Below are 17,326 nucleotides of genomic sequence, written 5' to 3' on the forward strand. Positions count from 1 at the left end.
ATCTAGCTGAAAAGTGTCTTGTCCCGCAGAAGCAGTTTGATCCTCTTCACCAGCAAGAAAAGGATTCTCTTATGTAAGTAGCATATGCTAGCTATTAAAATTCCAAGTTTCTGTGACCTGCAGACAAAATGCATACGTTATTTTCTTAAAGCATCTCCATGATCCGCTGTCACGCCCGTCGACCGTCGACCTGCAGACAAAATGCATACGTTATTTACTTAGAGCATCTCCAAGCACGGGTCCATGAAATGGAACGTGTGTCCCCTGTCAGGCGCCTGCCAAAACTCTGCCTCGCCGGGCCACCCGCTTGCCCTGAGCCGGTCATAGTACGCGCGGCCCCGGTCGCAGAGCACGTCGCCTTCGGCGACGCACACGAGCATGCGGGCGCACGCCAGGGACACCAGGGCCAGGGCGCCGTCCACCAGGGGGTTGATGAGCGGGTCGTCGTCCCCTGCGGTGGACGACGGGCACATGACGCGCCACAGGGACGCCAGGCTCTCGCGCGTCTCCGCGCTGAGGTCGTCGGAGGGCACCGGGTCCGTGCCCAGGAAGTAAGGGTGGACCATGACGAGGCCCCGGATCCGGGCGCGGCCGTGCGCCAGCCCCCCCTCCACGGTGGCGGCGGCGCGCATCGCCATGTGGTGCGCGATGTTGGCGCCCGCGCTCTCCTCGCCCAGGTATAGGCGGGAGAAGTCGGCGTGGCCCGCGATCCACGGGTCGCGGGCGGTGGAGGAGGAAGTGAGGTGGGAGTGGGAGACGACCCAGGCGAGGGCGTCCCAGGAGTCAGCGTAGGCGGCGGGGACGGGGTGCTCGGGGGCGAGGCGGTACTCGACGGAGACGACGAGGGCGGTGGCGAGGCTGGTGAAGGCGTGGAAGATGGGGTTGAAGGTGGAGCCGATGCAGAAGCCGCCGCCCTGGTAGTAGACGAGGATGGGGAGCTTGGCGTCGCCGTCGCCATCGCCGAGGCGCGGGAGGTAGAGGCGCGCGGAGACGTTGGGGGAGATGACGACGTCCCTAGAGGTGCTGCTGCCCCAAATCACGCCCGTCGACCTGATCCACTGCTCCAAGGACCAGATCCGATGAGCCCCAGGAAGAATGGAGGTTCACCATAGTCGCATGGGGTGGGACGAGGCGGCCGCCAGAGTCGCATGGGTTGGGGTGGTAGCGGCAGCGGTGGTTGTGAGGCCGTATGGGAGACTTGGGTAGTGGTAAGAGGGGCTAGGGTTTGCATACCAGTTTATTATTCTCATCATAGGATTGTGAATCAACGGCTAAAAATCACAGGCCATTGGGTTTTTGGGCCGTCGGGCTGTTGTTTAGTTTTTTTTTTCATTTTTTTCTTTCATAAATAAATTTATTTCTTGAATACAAATCATGATATATATGGTTTACATGATCATTGTGAGGTTTCAAAATACTTTCTAAAAAATATATATTACATATATGTGCCTTCGTAGAAGTTTTAAAATTTTACAACGGATTAACTATTTTCTATAGTTTTACTGAATTTTTGTGTACTTTTGAAAAATAACTACAACTTATACTACATGTCCTATCTAACAATGTCCAAAAAATAGCAAACAAATTATATGTAACAGTACATGTTCTATTTGAGCTCACATTACGAAAATCAATGGAAAATTAAGTGTTTTGCTCAACATTACTCAAACTACTATTTCGGTGACTCTGATGAAAAATAATAATAATATCATAAACTTGGTCTAAAAAGTCTAAGAATTGGTATGAGGTCATAATATGGATGTATAAGCTTCCCATAAAAAAATTAAATCATTTGGACCAAGTGAGACTATACGTTGTTCACAAATGGATATATCCCTCATAGAGTTATGGAACTGTATGAGAGATTTATCCATTGCGAATAATGCATAGTCCATCTTTGTTGATATGATTTAAAAATTTTATGCCAAGATAGTACAACCATATTATGATCTCATGCCAAATTTTAGGATTTTTGGACACCATTAAGATATTATGATTTTTTTCTACTACAGTCATTAAAATACTTGGCTACCGACCTCCAAGAAAATTCAATAACCGCCATGGAAATGATAACTTACTTGACAGTTTAAAATAACACTCAAGAAAATAGGTATTTTTCTTGGCGGTTAAAAATAACACTCAAGGAAATAGTAATTTCCTTGACTGTTTATAATTACACTCAAGGAAATATGTCATTTCCTTGAAGGTGATTGGAAACCGCCAAGGAAACACCCATATTCCTTGGCGGTTTGCTTCAACCTCCAAGGAATATATGTTTTCTTGAGAGTTCACTAGCACCGCCTAGGAAACTATACTTTCCTTGGCGGTTTGATTTTGGCCCTCAAGGAAATTCTTGGCCGCCAAGGCAATTCCAGTTTCCTGTAGTGTAAGATGATTGAATGGATTAAATGCTTAGTAATCAACTTTGGATTGATTTGAGTTGGATAAGTTCATGATATGACTTTTAATAAGTGGATTGAATTGATATATGTCTTGTGAATGCATTCAATCAAGTTGATTTCAAGTTTGATTCAAATTGAACAAGCATAGCTCAATTGCTTGAAATCTGTCTAAATATTGAAAATCTGAGCTAGAAGTGATCAAGTCTAAGTTTGAGTGACCAAACCTAATTGGAAAGCCTTGAAATTTGGTATGCATGCTGTACACTTATTGTAGAAGATACTGTAGAAATTTCATGAGAATTGGATAAGGGATACTTTGGTTTTGGAGTGGATCTTATCAGATATAGTGCAGCATATTTCTGCATGTAGCAGTGGTGGAAGAATTGAAATCTGGTAGCAATCTATAAGTCAAATGAAGCTCAAATTTTTACAGCTGCTATATGACTTATAGGTTCACATCTCCACCAAATTTCGTGGTATTTGAATCAGTACATTGCGAGATATGGATATTTCTTTAAAGGGTACAGAATATGTTAGAAAAGTGACAAATATTGGATTGATATAGAGTCACTTAAATTGAAAGGTCCTCAAGTTGGAAATATGATTATAAGTGTTTGAGGCACCTAAGTTTGGTTTTGAATTAATCTAGAAGCATGACAAGTAATTAGTACAAGGTCATTTGATTGTGAAACGTACTTGGTGTACACATTTGGTACTCAAGTTGAAGATCAAGATCAAACTCAAGATGAAGATGAAGTTTAAGTTCTAGTGACTATTGGAGATCATTTAGTAGAAAGAAAAGGACTTAAACAAGTAGAAAGAAAAGGACTTAAAGAAGGATTCATGGTTACTGATCATATTAAGTCTATCACTTGAATCAATCAATCAAAGCAATTCAAGTAAGTATCAAGAATAGTTTTTTGGAGAGAGGTCATTTCTCCCTATGTGAGGGGCGTGCCGCCTGAGGAGTGGGTAAACCAAGTGTGGTGCTTGGAAGGCTAACATGGAAGTGGTGATCTAAAGGACATTTGAGATGCTTAGTTGAAGCAATCAAAAGGATTGATCAAGAGAGCAAGCAACACCCAAAAGAGAGCTAGTCATGATGTTGAAGTGATATTCTTATTAGTCCTCTCATGCAAGCAATGGTCAAAAGAAGAAGCAAGCCAACCACAGCATGAAAGTGCACTTGATCATAAGTGGTTCTAAATTCATATGGGTGAAGATTTGATCTATCAATTGGTATCCATGATTGGTCTTCACCAAGCTTATCAATTGGACTTCACATTGCTATTGGAGAAATGAATTGGAATCTATGTGACTATCCTCTTCTCCAACATAGCAAAGGTATCATTGTAATGTGCATGATCATTTTATTCCTTACTAGTATGCGGTTAGTGCATATAGTACATGCTTAATAGGATGATGCATGAGAAATGAAAAGTTTTAAATTCATAACCTACCACTATTGCTTCAATGACTAGTTGATCTAGTGTATGTATATGAGTTTGTTCATGAGCTAGTGAACCCAAGTACTTGATCTATTCTTGATTGTTAACAAGTGACAAGTGTTGACGGTTCTTAAGTATCAATTTTAATTATCAAATAAACAAGAGAAAGGACCAATATGCCACCAACACCTAGAATTAGGGTTTGATCTGACAGAATTCCATGAGTTTTGTTGTTTATCTGTTTCTGCAGGGGGTTATCAGGAAATAAGGAAGAAAGGCCCACATGTCAGGATTACATAGAGATATCAACGCACCGTGCAATTTTCTACCATCTAGAAGACTCCAGAAGCCACGGGAACAAAGCGGAGGCCGAACGGGGCCAGGCACTGGGCGCCCGCCCAATTGACCTGGGCGCCCACCCCCTCGTGGAGTTGGATCAGGACTCTTTTCACGGACGATGTTCCACCGTCCTAAAGGATCAAGGATAACCATCCAATCAATGTCAGTTTGATACAATGGCTCACGTTTACTTGAGGGGACTATAAAACCAGACCCCCTGGCCCCTGGAGGAGACAAGTTCATCATAGAGTTGAGAGGAGCCCTCGAAGGAATACCTCTCCTCTAAATAAAATTTATTTTTAGGCTTAGCAACCAATGTGAGTAGAAATAGATCTTCTAGTTTCTACTAGATTGAGAGAGATAGAGTGGAGGTGTAGATCGGAGGAAGCCCGGCCTGTCGGTGTCTACTCCGAGCTTGTACCTGCGGGATCAAGATCTCCTAACCCGAGGCTTGCTCCTAGGATTCTTCAGTATTTCGACTTCTAAATTCTAGTAAGTTCTTGTTTTATTGTTCTTTTGGTTTATGAGTTTACTTTAATCTCTTCGCGTAGAGTTTAGAGTAATCATCTCTAGCGTAGACGTGGTGTTTGGGCTAGGATACTCATAGATATTCCCTGACTAGCTAGACCATGGTAGTAGCGAGGAACGCGACATTTTTGAGTTACATTTGCAGACCATATCTCGTTAGCAAGAAGGATAGGGTTTATAGGTGCGGGTTGAACATCCTTTGTGGTGTCTAGATTCCGTTAGCCTCCCCATTAGAATAGTAGATCATCCTTAACAAGGATAGAAGGAGATTACGGTTGTAGTCTTCTCTATTTATCACTCACATCGAGAAACATTCTTTGTAGCCTAAAGGTTTAGTAGTAATAGACCGGGTTAGTCATATGCACTCTTTCTCCTAGTGGTAAAAAAATAAAAACGATACTCTAGATAATCTACCGGGTGAAGTGCTCACCGATATCCGTGTGCTTGCGGATCAATTCCATATTGCGTTCCCAAATATCAACAAGCATTTCTGGCGCCGTTGCCGGGGAGAAAGACGGTTTGCTGATATAACCTTGAGTCTTACTACTAGCTTGTATGTATACTTTTATCTTTTCTTATCTTTTCATATTCTTTATTTTCTTTATTCTTACCTTATGGAAAATCAAGATTCTAAATCAATCTATCAATTTGCAACACCTTTGGAAACTGACCTTTTACCATGAGAGTCATCACAGCCTATCCAAACATCCCAGTATAAGTTAAGTTCTAGGTTGATTGCCATGATTCAAAACCTATCTTTTTCGGGAAAGGAAGACGAAAACCCTTACCTTCATATTAGAGATTTTGAGCAAACATGTGATTGTCTTCGTAGTGAAGGCATTTCTGATAAAACTTTACGTTGGAAGCTTTTTCCTTTTTCCTTAAGGGGAGAAGCTAGACAATGGTACAGCCAGAAGGTAAGTCAACAACGAGGTGAATGGGGAGTTTTACGAGCCAACTTTTGTCTAGATTTCTATTCCCTCGACCGTATCGGCGACCTTAGACTCGAAGTCCTATCTTTTAAACAAAAAGATAATGAAACTTTGGGAAAATCCTAGAAACGTTTTTCTGATCTTTTAGAATCTGGTCCAAACCTTAATCTTGAAGACCCTGTTCTTTTATTTCATTTTTTTCGAGGTCTTCAGAAAGATCATAAGCAAATGCTACATACAATGTCTAGAGGTTCTTTGTGTCGCATCCCTACTGATGAAGCTAGAGTGATCCTAGATAGAATCATAGAAGCTGAAATGGATAATACCCTTCATGATGGAACCCACGAAGCCGAAGTAGACACTCTACCAAATTCTCCATCTACTTTAGCTATCTGATGTTCTGAGCCACAAAAGGAAGAAATTCCACCACCGGATTTCATGCTAGATATAAAATCTGATCTTTTTGCCGATTTTGGAAACATTTCAAACTACCATTCTATTGACAAACCCCAAAATGGCCATTTTAGCATTTGTTTGCCAACTGAATATCAATTGAGAGAGCTTATCTCAGTCATGAGTAGCGAGTGGTTGGAGGAATCAGAGCTTTCCTCTGATGTGATCCGTTTGGACACACCCTCTATAACTATACGTTGTGCTTATAATTCTGATCGATTTGATGCTCTCTATAATCCTGTTGTGGGGATCAACATCATGTCTAAATCTTTTGCACTTAAACTATTTAAAAATCTTTTCTTAACCCCCACAACGAAAGTCATAAAGAAATTTTCGAGACGATTAGTCCCCAGTCTTGGAATTATGAATGTCCTACCTCTTACGGTAGAAGGCTCCATGGTTCATTTGAACTTCTATATCTTTGATACATGGTACTTTGACCTGTTGATAGGACAACCTTTTTGAATACTCCTTTATGAAGGTCATACTGGAAAGCTACACATTTCTTTTGGAAAAATCTATAAAATCCCAATAACAATTTCACACTCCTTAAATAATAAGGCCGAGTCATATCTTTTGCCTGATCCTATGGAGGAGGTAAAGGCTGCATCTCTAGAGCTTTTAGAAGAACCAGACTTAGAAGACAAAGCTCCTTTCTTCATAGAAGAAGAGGCTGAACCTTCTGACCCTGTTGATGTAAAACTGATCTGCAAACACAAAGGGCTAATACCCAATTCAAACGTTAAGGCGTGCTAGCCGATTTGACCTTACTATCGGCAAAGGTGATAACTCGAATACTTTGGTCCCAACAACAGCGATGCGCCCGGATGTCACGGCCAAGAGGTATTTACGCGGAACTCGAGAAATACGCCGAGCTTAAGTCGATGAATTCGTAAGAACTCGTAGTAAAAAATAAAAATCTGACGAAGTCATTGAAAAAGTAGATACTGGAATATGATATGAGAAAAAACTTGTGTTTGATTGATTGATAGATTTTTCATTACAAGGCCCTAGGGTCTACATTTATACGCTGCTCAAAGAGCTACAATCAGACACGACTAGGACTCAAATTCCAAATTAAATAGAATCCGTATACAAAACGAATTTAAATAACTAAGGAAAACATAAAACTACCCCCTTGTAACCGACCGGGACACCACCACAGATCAATCGGCAATCTCCACACTTTCCTTCAGAGTCATCGGCAGACTTCCTGTTATGGCCATCGGCAAACACTAATATTGATCATCGGTAAGAACACGTCACCACCTCTGGACTTAGCCACATTCAATCATCTCTTCATCGGCAACTACCCTCATCGGCAACTTTTCTGCAGACTAGTTACCGTTGCTCCACCTGCCGATCTACACTTTACTGATCCCTGGGTACGTGTCCAAAAACGGTGTCAACAGAGCCCTTAGATGAGTTTGCAGAAACGCCTAGACCTCCCATAGAGCTTAAAACTTTACCACCCGGTCTTATCTATGCTTTCCTAAACAATAATCTAGAGTTTCCTGTGATCATTAGTGATAAACTCATTCAGGAGAAAACTCTGCGATTAATGACCATTCTTGAGAAACATCACTCAGTTTTCGGCTACTTACTCCAAGATCTTACAGGAATCAGTCCTATGATTTGTACCCATCGTATTCCAACAGATCCTTCTGTTTCACCTTCTCGAGAACCCCAACGTAGACTTAACAACACGATGTGAGAGGTAGTTAAAAAGGAAGTCATAAAGTTGCTGCATGCAGGGATTATATATCCTATGCCGCACAGTGAGTGGGTAAGCCCAGTTCAAGTTGTGCCTAAAAAGGGAGGCATGACTGTTATTATGAATGAAAAGAACGAGCTAATTCCGCAACGCACCGTCACAGGATGGCAGATGTGCATAGACTATAGAAAACTAAACAAAGCCACGAGAAAGGATCATTTTCCTTTACCTTTCATAGATGAGATGCTAGAGCGATTAGTGAACCATTCATTCTGTTTCTTAGATGGATATTCAAGGTATCACCAGATCCCGATCCATCCTGATGATCAAAGCAAAACCACTTTTACATGCCCATATGGAACTTATGCTTACCGTAGAATGTCTTTTGGGTTATGTAATGCACCAGCTTCTTTTCAAAGATGCATGATGTCTATATTTTCTGATATGATTGAAGAGATTATGGAAGTTTTCATGGATGATTTCTCTGTTTATGGAAAAACTTTTCATAGTTGTCTTGAAAACTTAGACAATGTTTTGCAAAGATGTAAAGAAAATCACTTAGTCCTTAATTGGGAAAATTGTTTTTATGGTTAGGGAAGGAATAGTGCTGGGACACCTAGTGCCTGAAAGAGGTATTGAGGTAGACAAAGCTAAAATTGAATTAATTGAACAACTACCTCCACCTGTGAATATAAAAGGAATTCGAAGCTTTCTTGGCCATGTTGGTTTTTATCGCAGATTCATAAAAGATTTTTCATTCATTGCTAGACCACTTACTCTTTTGCTAGCCAAAGATGCTCCTTTCGAATTTGATGATGCATGTCTAACATCTTTCAATTTATTAAAGAAAGCACTCATCTCTACACCAATCATTCAACCCCCTGATTGGTCGTTGCCTTTTGAAATTATTTGTGAAGCTAGTGATTATGCTGTGGGGGTAGTTTTGGGACAAACTAAAAATAAGAAGCATCATGCAATTGCTTATGCCAGTAAAACTTTGACAGGAGCTCAACTTAATTATCCAACCACTGAAAAAGAGCTTCTGGCTATTGTCTTTGCCATTGATAAATTTAGATCTTATTTAGTTGGAGCTAAAATAATTGTTTACACTGATCATGCTGCACTAAAATATTTGCTCACTAAAAAAGATGCTAAACCTCGCCTGATTAGATGGATCTTATTACTCTAAGAATTTGACTTAGAAATAAAAGATAAAAAGGGAGTAGAAAATTCTGTTGCTGATCACTTGTCTAGAATGTATTTTAAGAGTCCATAGGAAACCCCCATCAATGATTCACTCCAGGATGACATGCTCTACGGGATTAACAGGTCTGACCCCTGGTATACAGATATTATTAATTTTATGATTTTAGGGTATGTACCACCAGGAGCAAACAAGAAGAAGCTTATTCAAGAAAGTCGTTCACATATATTGGATGAGCCATACCTCTTTCGAGTATGCTCTGATGGCTTACTTAGGAGATGTGTGACCACTGGGGAAGGATGGAAGATCATCGACAGATGTCATTCATCACCATATGGAGGTCATTGTGGAGCATTCCGTACACATTCAAAGATCTGGCAGTGTGGATTCTACTGGCCTACAATGTATGAAGACATGAAGCAATATATCAGAAGATGTGGGCCATGTCAAAGACACGGAAACATAAACACAAGAGATGCCATGCCACTCACCAACAACATTCAGATTGAGCTCTTTGATGTCTAGGGAATAGACTACATGGGTCCATTTCCTCCATCAAAGAAGTGTGAGTACATCTTGGTGGCAGTTGACTATGTCTCCAAGTTGGTAGAGGCTCTACCTTGCAAGCATGCTGACAACATCAGCTCAAAAAGGATGTTTGAAGAAATTTTATTTCCAAGATTTGGAGTCCCCAGAGTAGTGATAAGTGATGGAGGAGCACACTTCATCGACAAACGCTTCAAGCAATATCTATCAAAACATGGAATCCGTCACAACGTTGCTACCCCCTATCATCCTCAGACAAGTGGCCAAGCAGAGACTTCCAACAAGCAAATCAAGAATATTCTTCAGAAGACAGTAAATGAAATGGGAACGGCATGAAAAGACAAGTTACCCGATGCACTCTGGGCATACCAGACAACATACAAGACTCCAATTGGAATGTCCCCATACCAATTGGTGTACGAAAAGACTTATCACCTACCTGTTGAACTAGAATTCAAAGCACACTGGGCCATAAGAAGATGGAATATGGACCTAGATGTCGCTGGAAAACATAGAAGAATGCAAATATCAGAATTGGAAGAATGGCGAGAGAAAGCATATCATAACTCGAAGATCTATAAAGAAAGAGTCAAAAGGTGGCATGACAAGAGAATCAAGAAGAAGGAGTTCACACCCAAAGATAAGGTATTACTTTTTAATTCCAGGGTGAAGCTTTTCGAGCATGGAAAATTCTGAAGTAAATGGGAAGGGCCATTCAAGGTAATCAATTCATGATCCCACAGAGCTATCACACTTCAGAATGACGAAGGTACGTTATTCAAGGTAAATGGTCAACGTCTTAAATTATTTTTAGAGCCCAATAAAGAATTAGAAGAAATAGACGTAATCCATTTTTTTCTTCCCATAGAGAATTAGAGCCTGACCTTTTTAGTTTGACGTTTTTGGGTCATACATATATTTTCCTAATTAGTTTTGCATCTAGAAACACGCTCGAGGAAGCGGTCCCGCAGAGGAGCCAGGGAGAGGGCGGGCGCCCAGCTCCTGTTCTCCCTCGGTCCCGATTTTCTCTGTTATGGAAAATACACTTATGGTAATCCGAATAATCCCTCAGACGGAAAGTTTCTCATGCACATCGACGGGAACAAGCCGAACAACCCCTGAGGCACTTTTTGACCCCTATATAAACAGACCCGTGACATCAGTTTTCAAACACCAATCCACCCAAGCCTTCTCTTCTTCTTCAACTAGAGCTTGTTTAGTCCCTCGCTGCTCCAATGGCCGAGAAGTTCCATGATGATTGGGAAGTCGTCCCCTTCAACCTCAACATGGAGCCTAAGGAAGACCCCGACGCCCGTGCTCTCGTCCCGGCCAACACAGAGCGACAGCTGAAGCCATGCCATTACGCCAACGCAGCTCTGCCCAATCCTACCATGCTCAACCAGTTCTCACCGCACCGCCACAACCCCTACTTCTCAAGGGATCATCATCCAAGACGAAGACCACCATCAGGGTGCCAGCCGGCACGAGGATCCTTCCACCTAGACCCAATGAGAGGGTCGTTGGAGTCAAGACAAACCGGAGCGGCGAGATCAGCAGCATCCGCTACACTACGGAGGAGGAAAGGCCTTACTTCGAAGGGATTAGAGCAGCCAAAGTCCGTTTCATCCCTCCAAAGGCAGCCCCGAAGCACGCTCTCAATGCTTTTGAGACACCTCCCAAGCGTCGCAAGACCATAGTAGATATTGATGAGGACGTTCGCAGGCTAGACAGAGTCATCATAGACCTCCAGTCCTCAGTTAATTCCATCACTAGGCAGCTCTCTAACCACAACACCTTTATACTAGGCCTTAGGCAGGATCTTGCCAGTGCCAATAAGAGGATCAGGGAATTAGAGCGCCGCTAAGTTATCTAGATTAGATCTTGTGGCAACGCATCTTAGTTATCTTTAAATTCGGTTTAGGTTTACTATTATCATCAGTTTGCTACTATTATCGTCAGTTTGCTACTAGTCATTTGTAAAAAATGCCTCAAGATTAATAAAGAGTATTATTATTATTATGTCTTGTGTGTCTCTACTTTATTTTTGTGCAAGAAAGAAGAAAACAAGTATGGGGGAGATCCCTCGACATGCCAAACACACTTCGACTACACCACTCCACGATTCAGGTACACACTCTGCACATTTTACACATACTCATATATATCTTAGATTATGCAGAATATTGTTTCCGACATGATAAATTAAAAACATTAAATTGTTTCTAATCATGATTAATCTCACTCTCTGATATCTCCTGAAACTTGCAATTATTTAAAAATCATTTTAAAAACCCTGTGTTACTTAAGTCAATATGGAATGTGAGATGGTATAGTTTGAGTTTCTTGATATCATTGTTGCTTGGAGAATTTATTCAAAATTCTAGCTACCATCCTCAGTGTTTTATATGCCTGATAAAACTGAAATTATTAACTATGATTATAAAAGCTATCTACTCTGTATTGAGTTTGTTCAAAATGAGTTAGACACTTATTGAGAGATTTATCATGCTCCTAAGATCAAGACGTTATTCAGAAAGATTCACTCTTCCGAAGTATTATTGCATTAGAGGCATGGGCTATGCAAAAATAAAGATATTTCAAGGAAATAAAAAGGAGCAAGTGCTCGATGACCTCGCAGAAAGAAAAAATGGACAAGTGTCCGGCAATAGAATTAGGGGTACCTCGGTATCCACTTAAAAAAAAGAGAGAGAAAAAAGAAAATGATAGCCCATGGTCCCTCTAATAAGCAATATACCAGCAAGAGTTGACAAAGATTTTAATTTCCAAAGTCTTTGATCTAAGAGTATGGCATTCTTCTCCTCGGATCCCGTTTTGATCAGGCAATAAATACAAGGTAAGTATGCTTGAGAATTTTTGCAAATTAAAACAGCCTCAGTGAGATATATAAAAGATAATGAGTGATCTGAGAGAACCTATGAGGATAAAAGGTATGCTAACTTTCTTTTCAAAAATATACAAAAACTCCAAGTGACAGGATTAAGAAGAAAGGATCTCTACTCTTAACCATATACTTCCCTGACTATAGTACACAGTGGATTTTAACACCCTGCAGTTACGAAGAGAATGTTTTAAAAATGTTTTACCCCAGATATTGTTCTTAACCATCCTTTTCTCGAGGACGAGTAAAAGCCTAAGTATGGGGGTATTTGTTGACGGTTCTTAAGTATCAATTTTAATTATCAAATAAACAAGAGAAAGGACCAATATGCAACCAACACCTAGAATTAGGGTTTGATCTGACAGAATTCCACGAGTTTTGTTGTTTATCTGTTTCTACAGGGGGTTATCAGGAAATAAGGAAGAAAGGCCCACATGTCGGGATTACATAGAGATATCAATGCACCGCGCAATTTTCTACCATCTAGAAGACTCCAGAAGCCACGGGAACAAAGCGGAGGCCGAACGGGGCCAGGCACTGGGCGCCCGCCCAGTTGACGTGAGCGCCCGCCCCCTCCTGGAGTTGGATCAGGACTCTTTTCGCGGACGATGTTCCACCGACCTAAAGGATCAAGGATAATCGTCCAATCAATGTCGGTTTGATCCAATGGCTCATGTTCACTTGAGGGGACTATAAAACCAGACCCCCTGGCCCCTGGAGGAGATAAGTTCATCATAGAGTTGAGAGGAGCCCTCGAAGGAATACCTCTCCTCTAAATAAAATTTCTTTTTAGGCTTAGCAACCAATGTGAGTAGAAATAGATCTTCTAGTTTCTACTAGATTGAGAGAGATAGAGTGAAGGTGTAGATCGGAGGAAGCCCGGCCTGTCGGTGTCTACTCCGAGCTTGTACCTGCGGGATCAAGTTCTCCTAACCCGAGGCTTGCTCCTAGGATTCTTCAGTATTTCGACTTCTAAATTCTAGTAAGTTCTTGATTTATTGTTCTTTTGGTTTATGAGTTTACATTAATCTCTTCGTGTAGAGTTTTGAGTAATCATCTCTAGCGTAGACGTGGTGTTTGGGCTAGGATATTCATAGATATTCCCTGACTAGCTAGACCGTGGTAGTAGCGAGGAACGTGACATTTCCGAGTTACCTTTGCAGACCATATCTCGTTAGCAGGAAGGATAGGGTTTATAGGTGCGGGTTGAACATCCTTTGTGGTGTCTAGATTCTGTTAGCCTCCCCAATAGAACAGTAGATCATCCTTACCAAGGTTAGAAGGAGATTACGGTTGTAGTCTTCTCTATTTATCACTCACATCGAGAAACATTCTTTGTAGCCTAAAGGGTTAGTAGTAATAGACCGGGTTAGTCAGTTGCACTCTTTCTCCTAGTGGTAAAAAAAATAAAAATGATACTCTGGATAATCTCCCGGGTGAAGTGCTCACCGATATCCGTGCGCTTGCGGATCAATTCCTTATTGTGTTCCCAAATATCAACAACAAGTACAACATTGGCAAGATAACCCATAATATGAGGTGTGAAAAAACTTGTCATTGGTTCAAACCAGACTTGGAAACTTAGGCAAATCAACTTAGTTCAAGTCTACAATTAGAAGCGCTCATGATGATTAGAGTTCAAGAACAAGACAACAATGCAAATGGATATCTAGACTCAAATGTTTCTTCAATTGGTATCCTACAATTGGTACTCAAGATAGCAAATGTTCGAGATAGCAAACATGTGGTTCCATACTAGAAGACCTTAATTGGTAGAAGAATCCCATATGGTATCGAACAAGATCTTTCAAATGATATCACATCTCTACAAGTGGTATCTATAATACAAGAAGGTGGTTCCACAAGTGATCCTCAACTTTAAGTGATCATCAAGCAAAGAAAGTTCCCTCACCAAAAAGATTGATAAGTGAATGACCCATGCTATGACATAGGGGGAGTGCCCCACCAAATGGTATGAAGGTCAAAGATCCTATGTGGTATCTCAAGAGCAATTCAAATAATGTCATTCCAACACATATGGTGATGTCCATAAACAATGCAAGATTCAATCCTCAACCATCTATCCCAATGCAATCCTTTGTCACAATGAGATTCAAACTTTTTTAATTGGTATCACATACCTTTTATGGGAATTGATGACAAAGGGGGAGAAGTTGGAACAAAGATATGGTCATGGGATAAGTTGGACAACAAAAGATATGTTTCAAGGGGGAGAGATCAAAGATGGACATGAACAAGGGAGCAACATTAAAGAGAAGATGATGGATCACAATTCTTGGACAAAAGAGAAGCACACAAGTAGGGGGAGCAAGCTCATTAACATTGATTGATTGCATTTGATATGTGCATATTCATGTGCTTGCTTGCATTGCATAAGTTTCAAATTCAATATGCATGCTTGTGTGGTGAATCCTAGTTATAGAACTTGATTGATGATATGATAACTAGCATGCATAGGTTGGTAGCTAGACTTGTGTTCTTCAAGTAAAAACTAGACCCTTACTTATAATGTTGATCTCACGGGGTTTCTAGTGTTTTCGTTGTCTAGCTACACATGGTGCTAAGGATGGTGTACATTGAATGCTTCAAATAATATCAAATTTGGTATCGAGCTATAAAGGTTTATTCTATACATCTTAGCACTTAGTAGGGTTTTGTGGTGCTTATCCAAATCTTGACATAGAGCTTAAATGTTGGATAAGTAGCATAAAATCCAAATCAAGTTAGCAATTTACACTTGTGTGAACTGCTAGCTTGAAAAAACTTAATTTCCATATCTTTGTAGAGTAATCATCAATTACCAAAAAGGGGGAGATTGAAAGGTCCTTGTTTGGTTTTGGTAATTGAGTGACAACTTAGGTGGACTAATAGTGTTTATGTGAGATACACAGGAGATTAGTCCACAGGTGATGATGTGATGATGAAGGAGCTCATTGCATATGAGACATGACATGGAGTCATGTGACCAAGGTGGAGAAGATCAAGATGAGGCTTGGCTTGATGGACCGGTTGCAAGAGTGAAGGGCAAGTCGGAGGCTTTGAAGTGAGGGACCGCATGTGACGGTGAAGCTTGAGCAAGACTTGGCACCGATGGACCGAGGCAACGGTGAAGAGCAAGTGAGGTCAAGATCGATGAACCAATAGAGTCACGTGATGATATGAAGTGGACCATATCATTTGGTGATTGGTTAGTGCATGTGTTGCATCAACATTGGAGGAGATGGAATGGAAAGCACAAGGTAAAGGTATAACCTAGGGCTTTTCCATTTCACCGGTCATAGATGTGTAGAGAAGTTTATGACCGGATTTAGGATAGATGGCCGTACTATCAAGAGGGGCAAACTTGTTTGCATATCGGTCATCTAGTGCCACTTGAGCGATCTAACTTTGCATACATGTTAGGATCGAATGGCATGGCAAGTTTGAGAGGCTAACTCCTTTGGGAAATTGTTTGTGAAAATGCTAACACACTTGCACATGGTGGTGTACAGTTGATGGTGTTGGCACTTTTACAAAGGAGGTGGAGAGGGGTTTGGGTTCTTGAGAAAATTAAGTGCATATTTTCTATTGAGCTGGTGGGAATTTTGGACAAGTCATGGGAGAGAAACACTCACCGGACGGTGGTGCTGTGTCAGGTGCGAGCGTGTGCTTGCCGTTGGCGGCAACAGTCGAGTTCAAACGGCTAATGACACGTGGCTGTTTCTAGAGCACCGGACGCACTGTTCCAGCGTCTGGTGGCTCCCTACAGCGCGTCCGGTGCCCACGTGTTTTGCCCAGTGAAGGGGCAACGACTAGTTTAGCCCTTGGGGCTATAAATAGAAGTGGTAGCCGGCCTTGGCCAGTGCTTAGCACCCTTGGGACTTAGTGTCCATGCTTAGGGAGTGCTAAGAAAACCTATAACTCACTTATGCTTGCAAGAGTGCGAATCAATAGCGAGTGAGTGATTCTAGTACGTTGCATTGAGAGATTGCATCGAGTAGCACTAGGTGATCGTGTTGCAAGCCGGTAGTGCTTGTTACTCTTGGACGTTGCCACCTCCTAGACGGCTTGGTGGCTTGTGACTGCGTCGAAGCACGCAATGAGATTGTGCGGTGCTCAAGAGAAGAGAATGTGAGGGGTACGGTGCTCACCCCGCGGGGATCGCGAATAGCAACTCTAGTTGAGCGAGACGTGAAGAGCGACAAGTGGTCCGGCCGGGTCAAGTGCTAGAGCTTGTGGTAAGCACTCCATGTGGGAGAGTGTGACTTGCGGGTCACCACTAGCAAGAGGACCGGCAACAACCTTGGAGCTTGTCTCAATAGGGACGTAGCTTGGTTGCGACCAAGTGAACCTCAAGAGAAAATCATCGTGTCAACATTGTTCTTCCCTTTGGTTTGCAAGTCCCTAACACAAGTTTGTTCTACATTCATATACTTGTGCTTGTGTAGTTGCTCTTGTAATTAGTTAGCTTGTGTAGCTTGCTAGTTACGTTCTTGCTTGTGTAGCTAGAAGTAGTTCCCTTGCATGACTAATTTGGTTTGTGTAACCTTGTTAGTCACATTGCTAAGTTTGTGTAGCTAAGTAACTTGCGCTCTCTAATCTAGCATTGGTTGCCTTGTTATTGAGCATTGCTAGTGAGCTTAGGAGCTTTGTGCTTTTGCTTACTAGTTGTGTAGGAGCTCCCCTACCTTGCAAAGTACTAGTGGCATAGGTTTGTGTGACCTTGCTCCTAGAATTGGTTAGGTGAGCTCTTGCTAAGGTAGCACCTTGTTTGCTTGTTTAGGATCTTTTACAAGGTGCTAGAGAACGTAGATAGAGGGGTATAGTCTTGGCTAGACCGATAGTTTTAATTCTGCAATAC

The 17,326-nt window shown here is 41.7% G+C and overlaps 1 protein-coding gene across 1 annotated transcript in view; it reads right to left on the reverse strand.

Annotated features, from left to right (window-relative positions):
- Nucleotides 219-17,326, reverse strand: part of LOC8066768 — a 114,584-nt gene continuing 97,476 nt past the window's right edge. Inside the window, exon 2 of the mRNA XM_002440843.2 lies at nucleotides 219-1,058. Coding sequence (XP_002440888.2) covers nucleotides 219-1,058 — 840 coding nt within the window. The remainder of the gene's footprint in view (nucleotides 1,059-17,326) is intronic.

The sequence above is a fragment of the Sorghum bicolor genome, chromosome 9 (genome assembly GCF_000003195.3).
Source record: "Sorghum bicolor cultivar BTx623 chromosome 9, Sorghum_bicolor_NCBIv3, whole genome shotgun sequence".
Classification (NCBI taxonomy): domain Eukaryota; kingdom Viridiplantae; phylum Streptophyta; class Magnoliopsida; order Poales; family Poaceae; genus Sorghum; species Sorghum bicolor.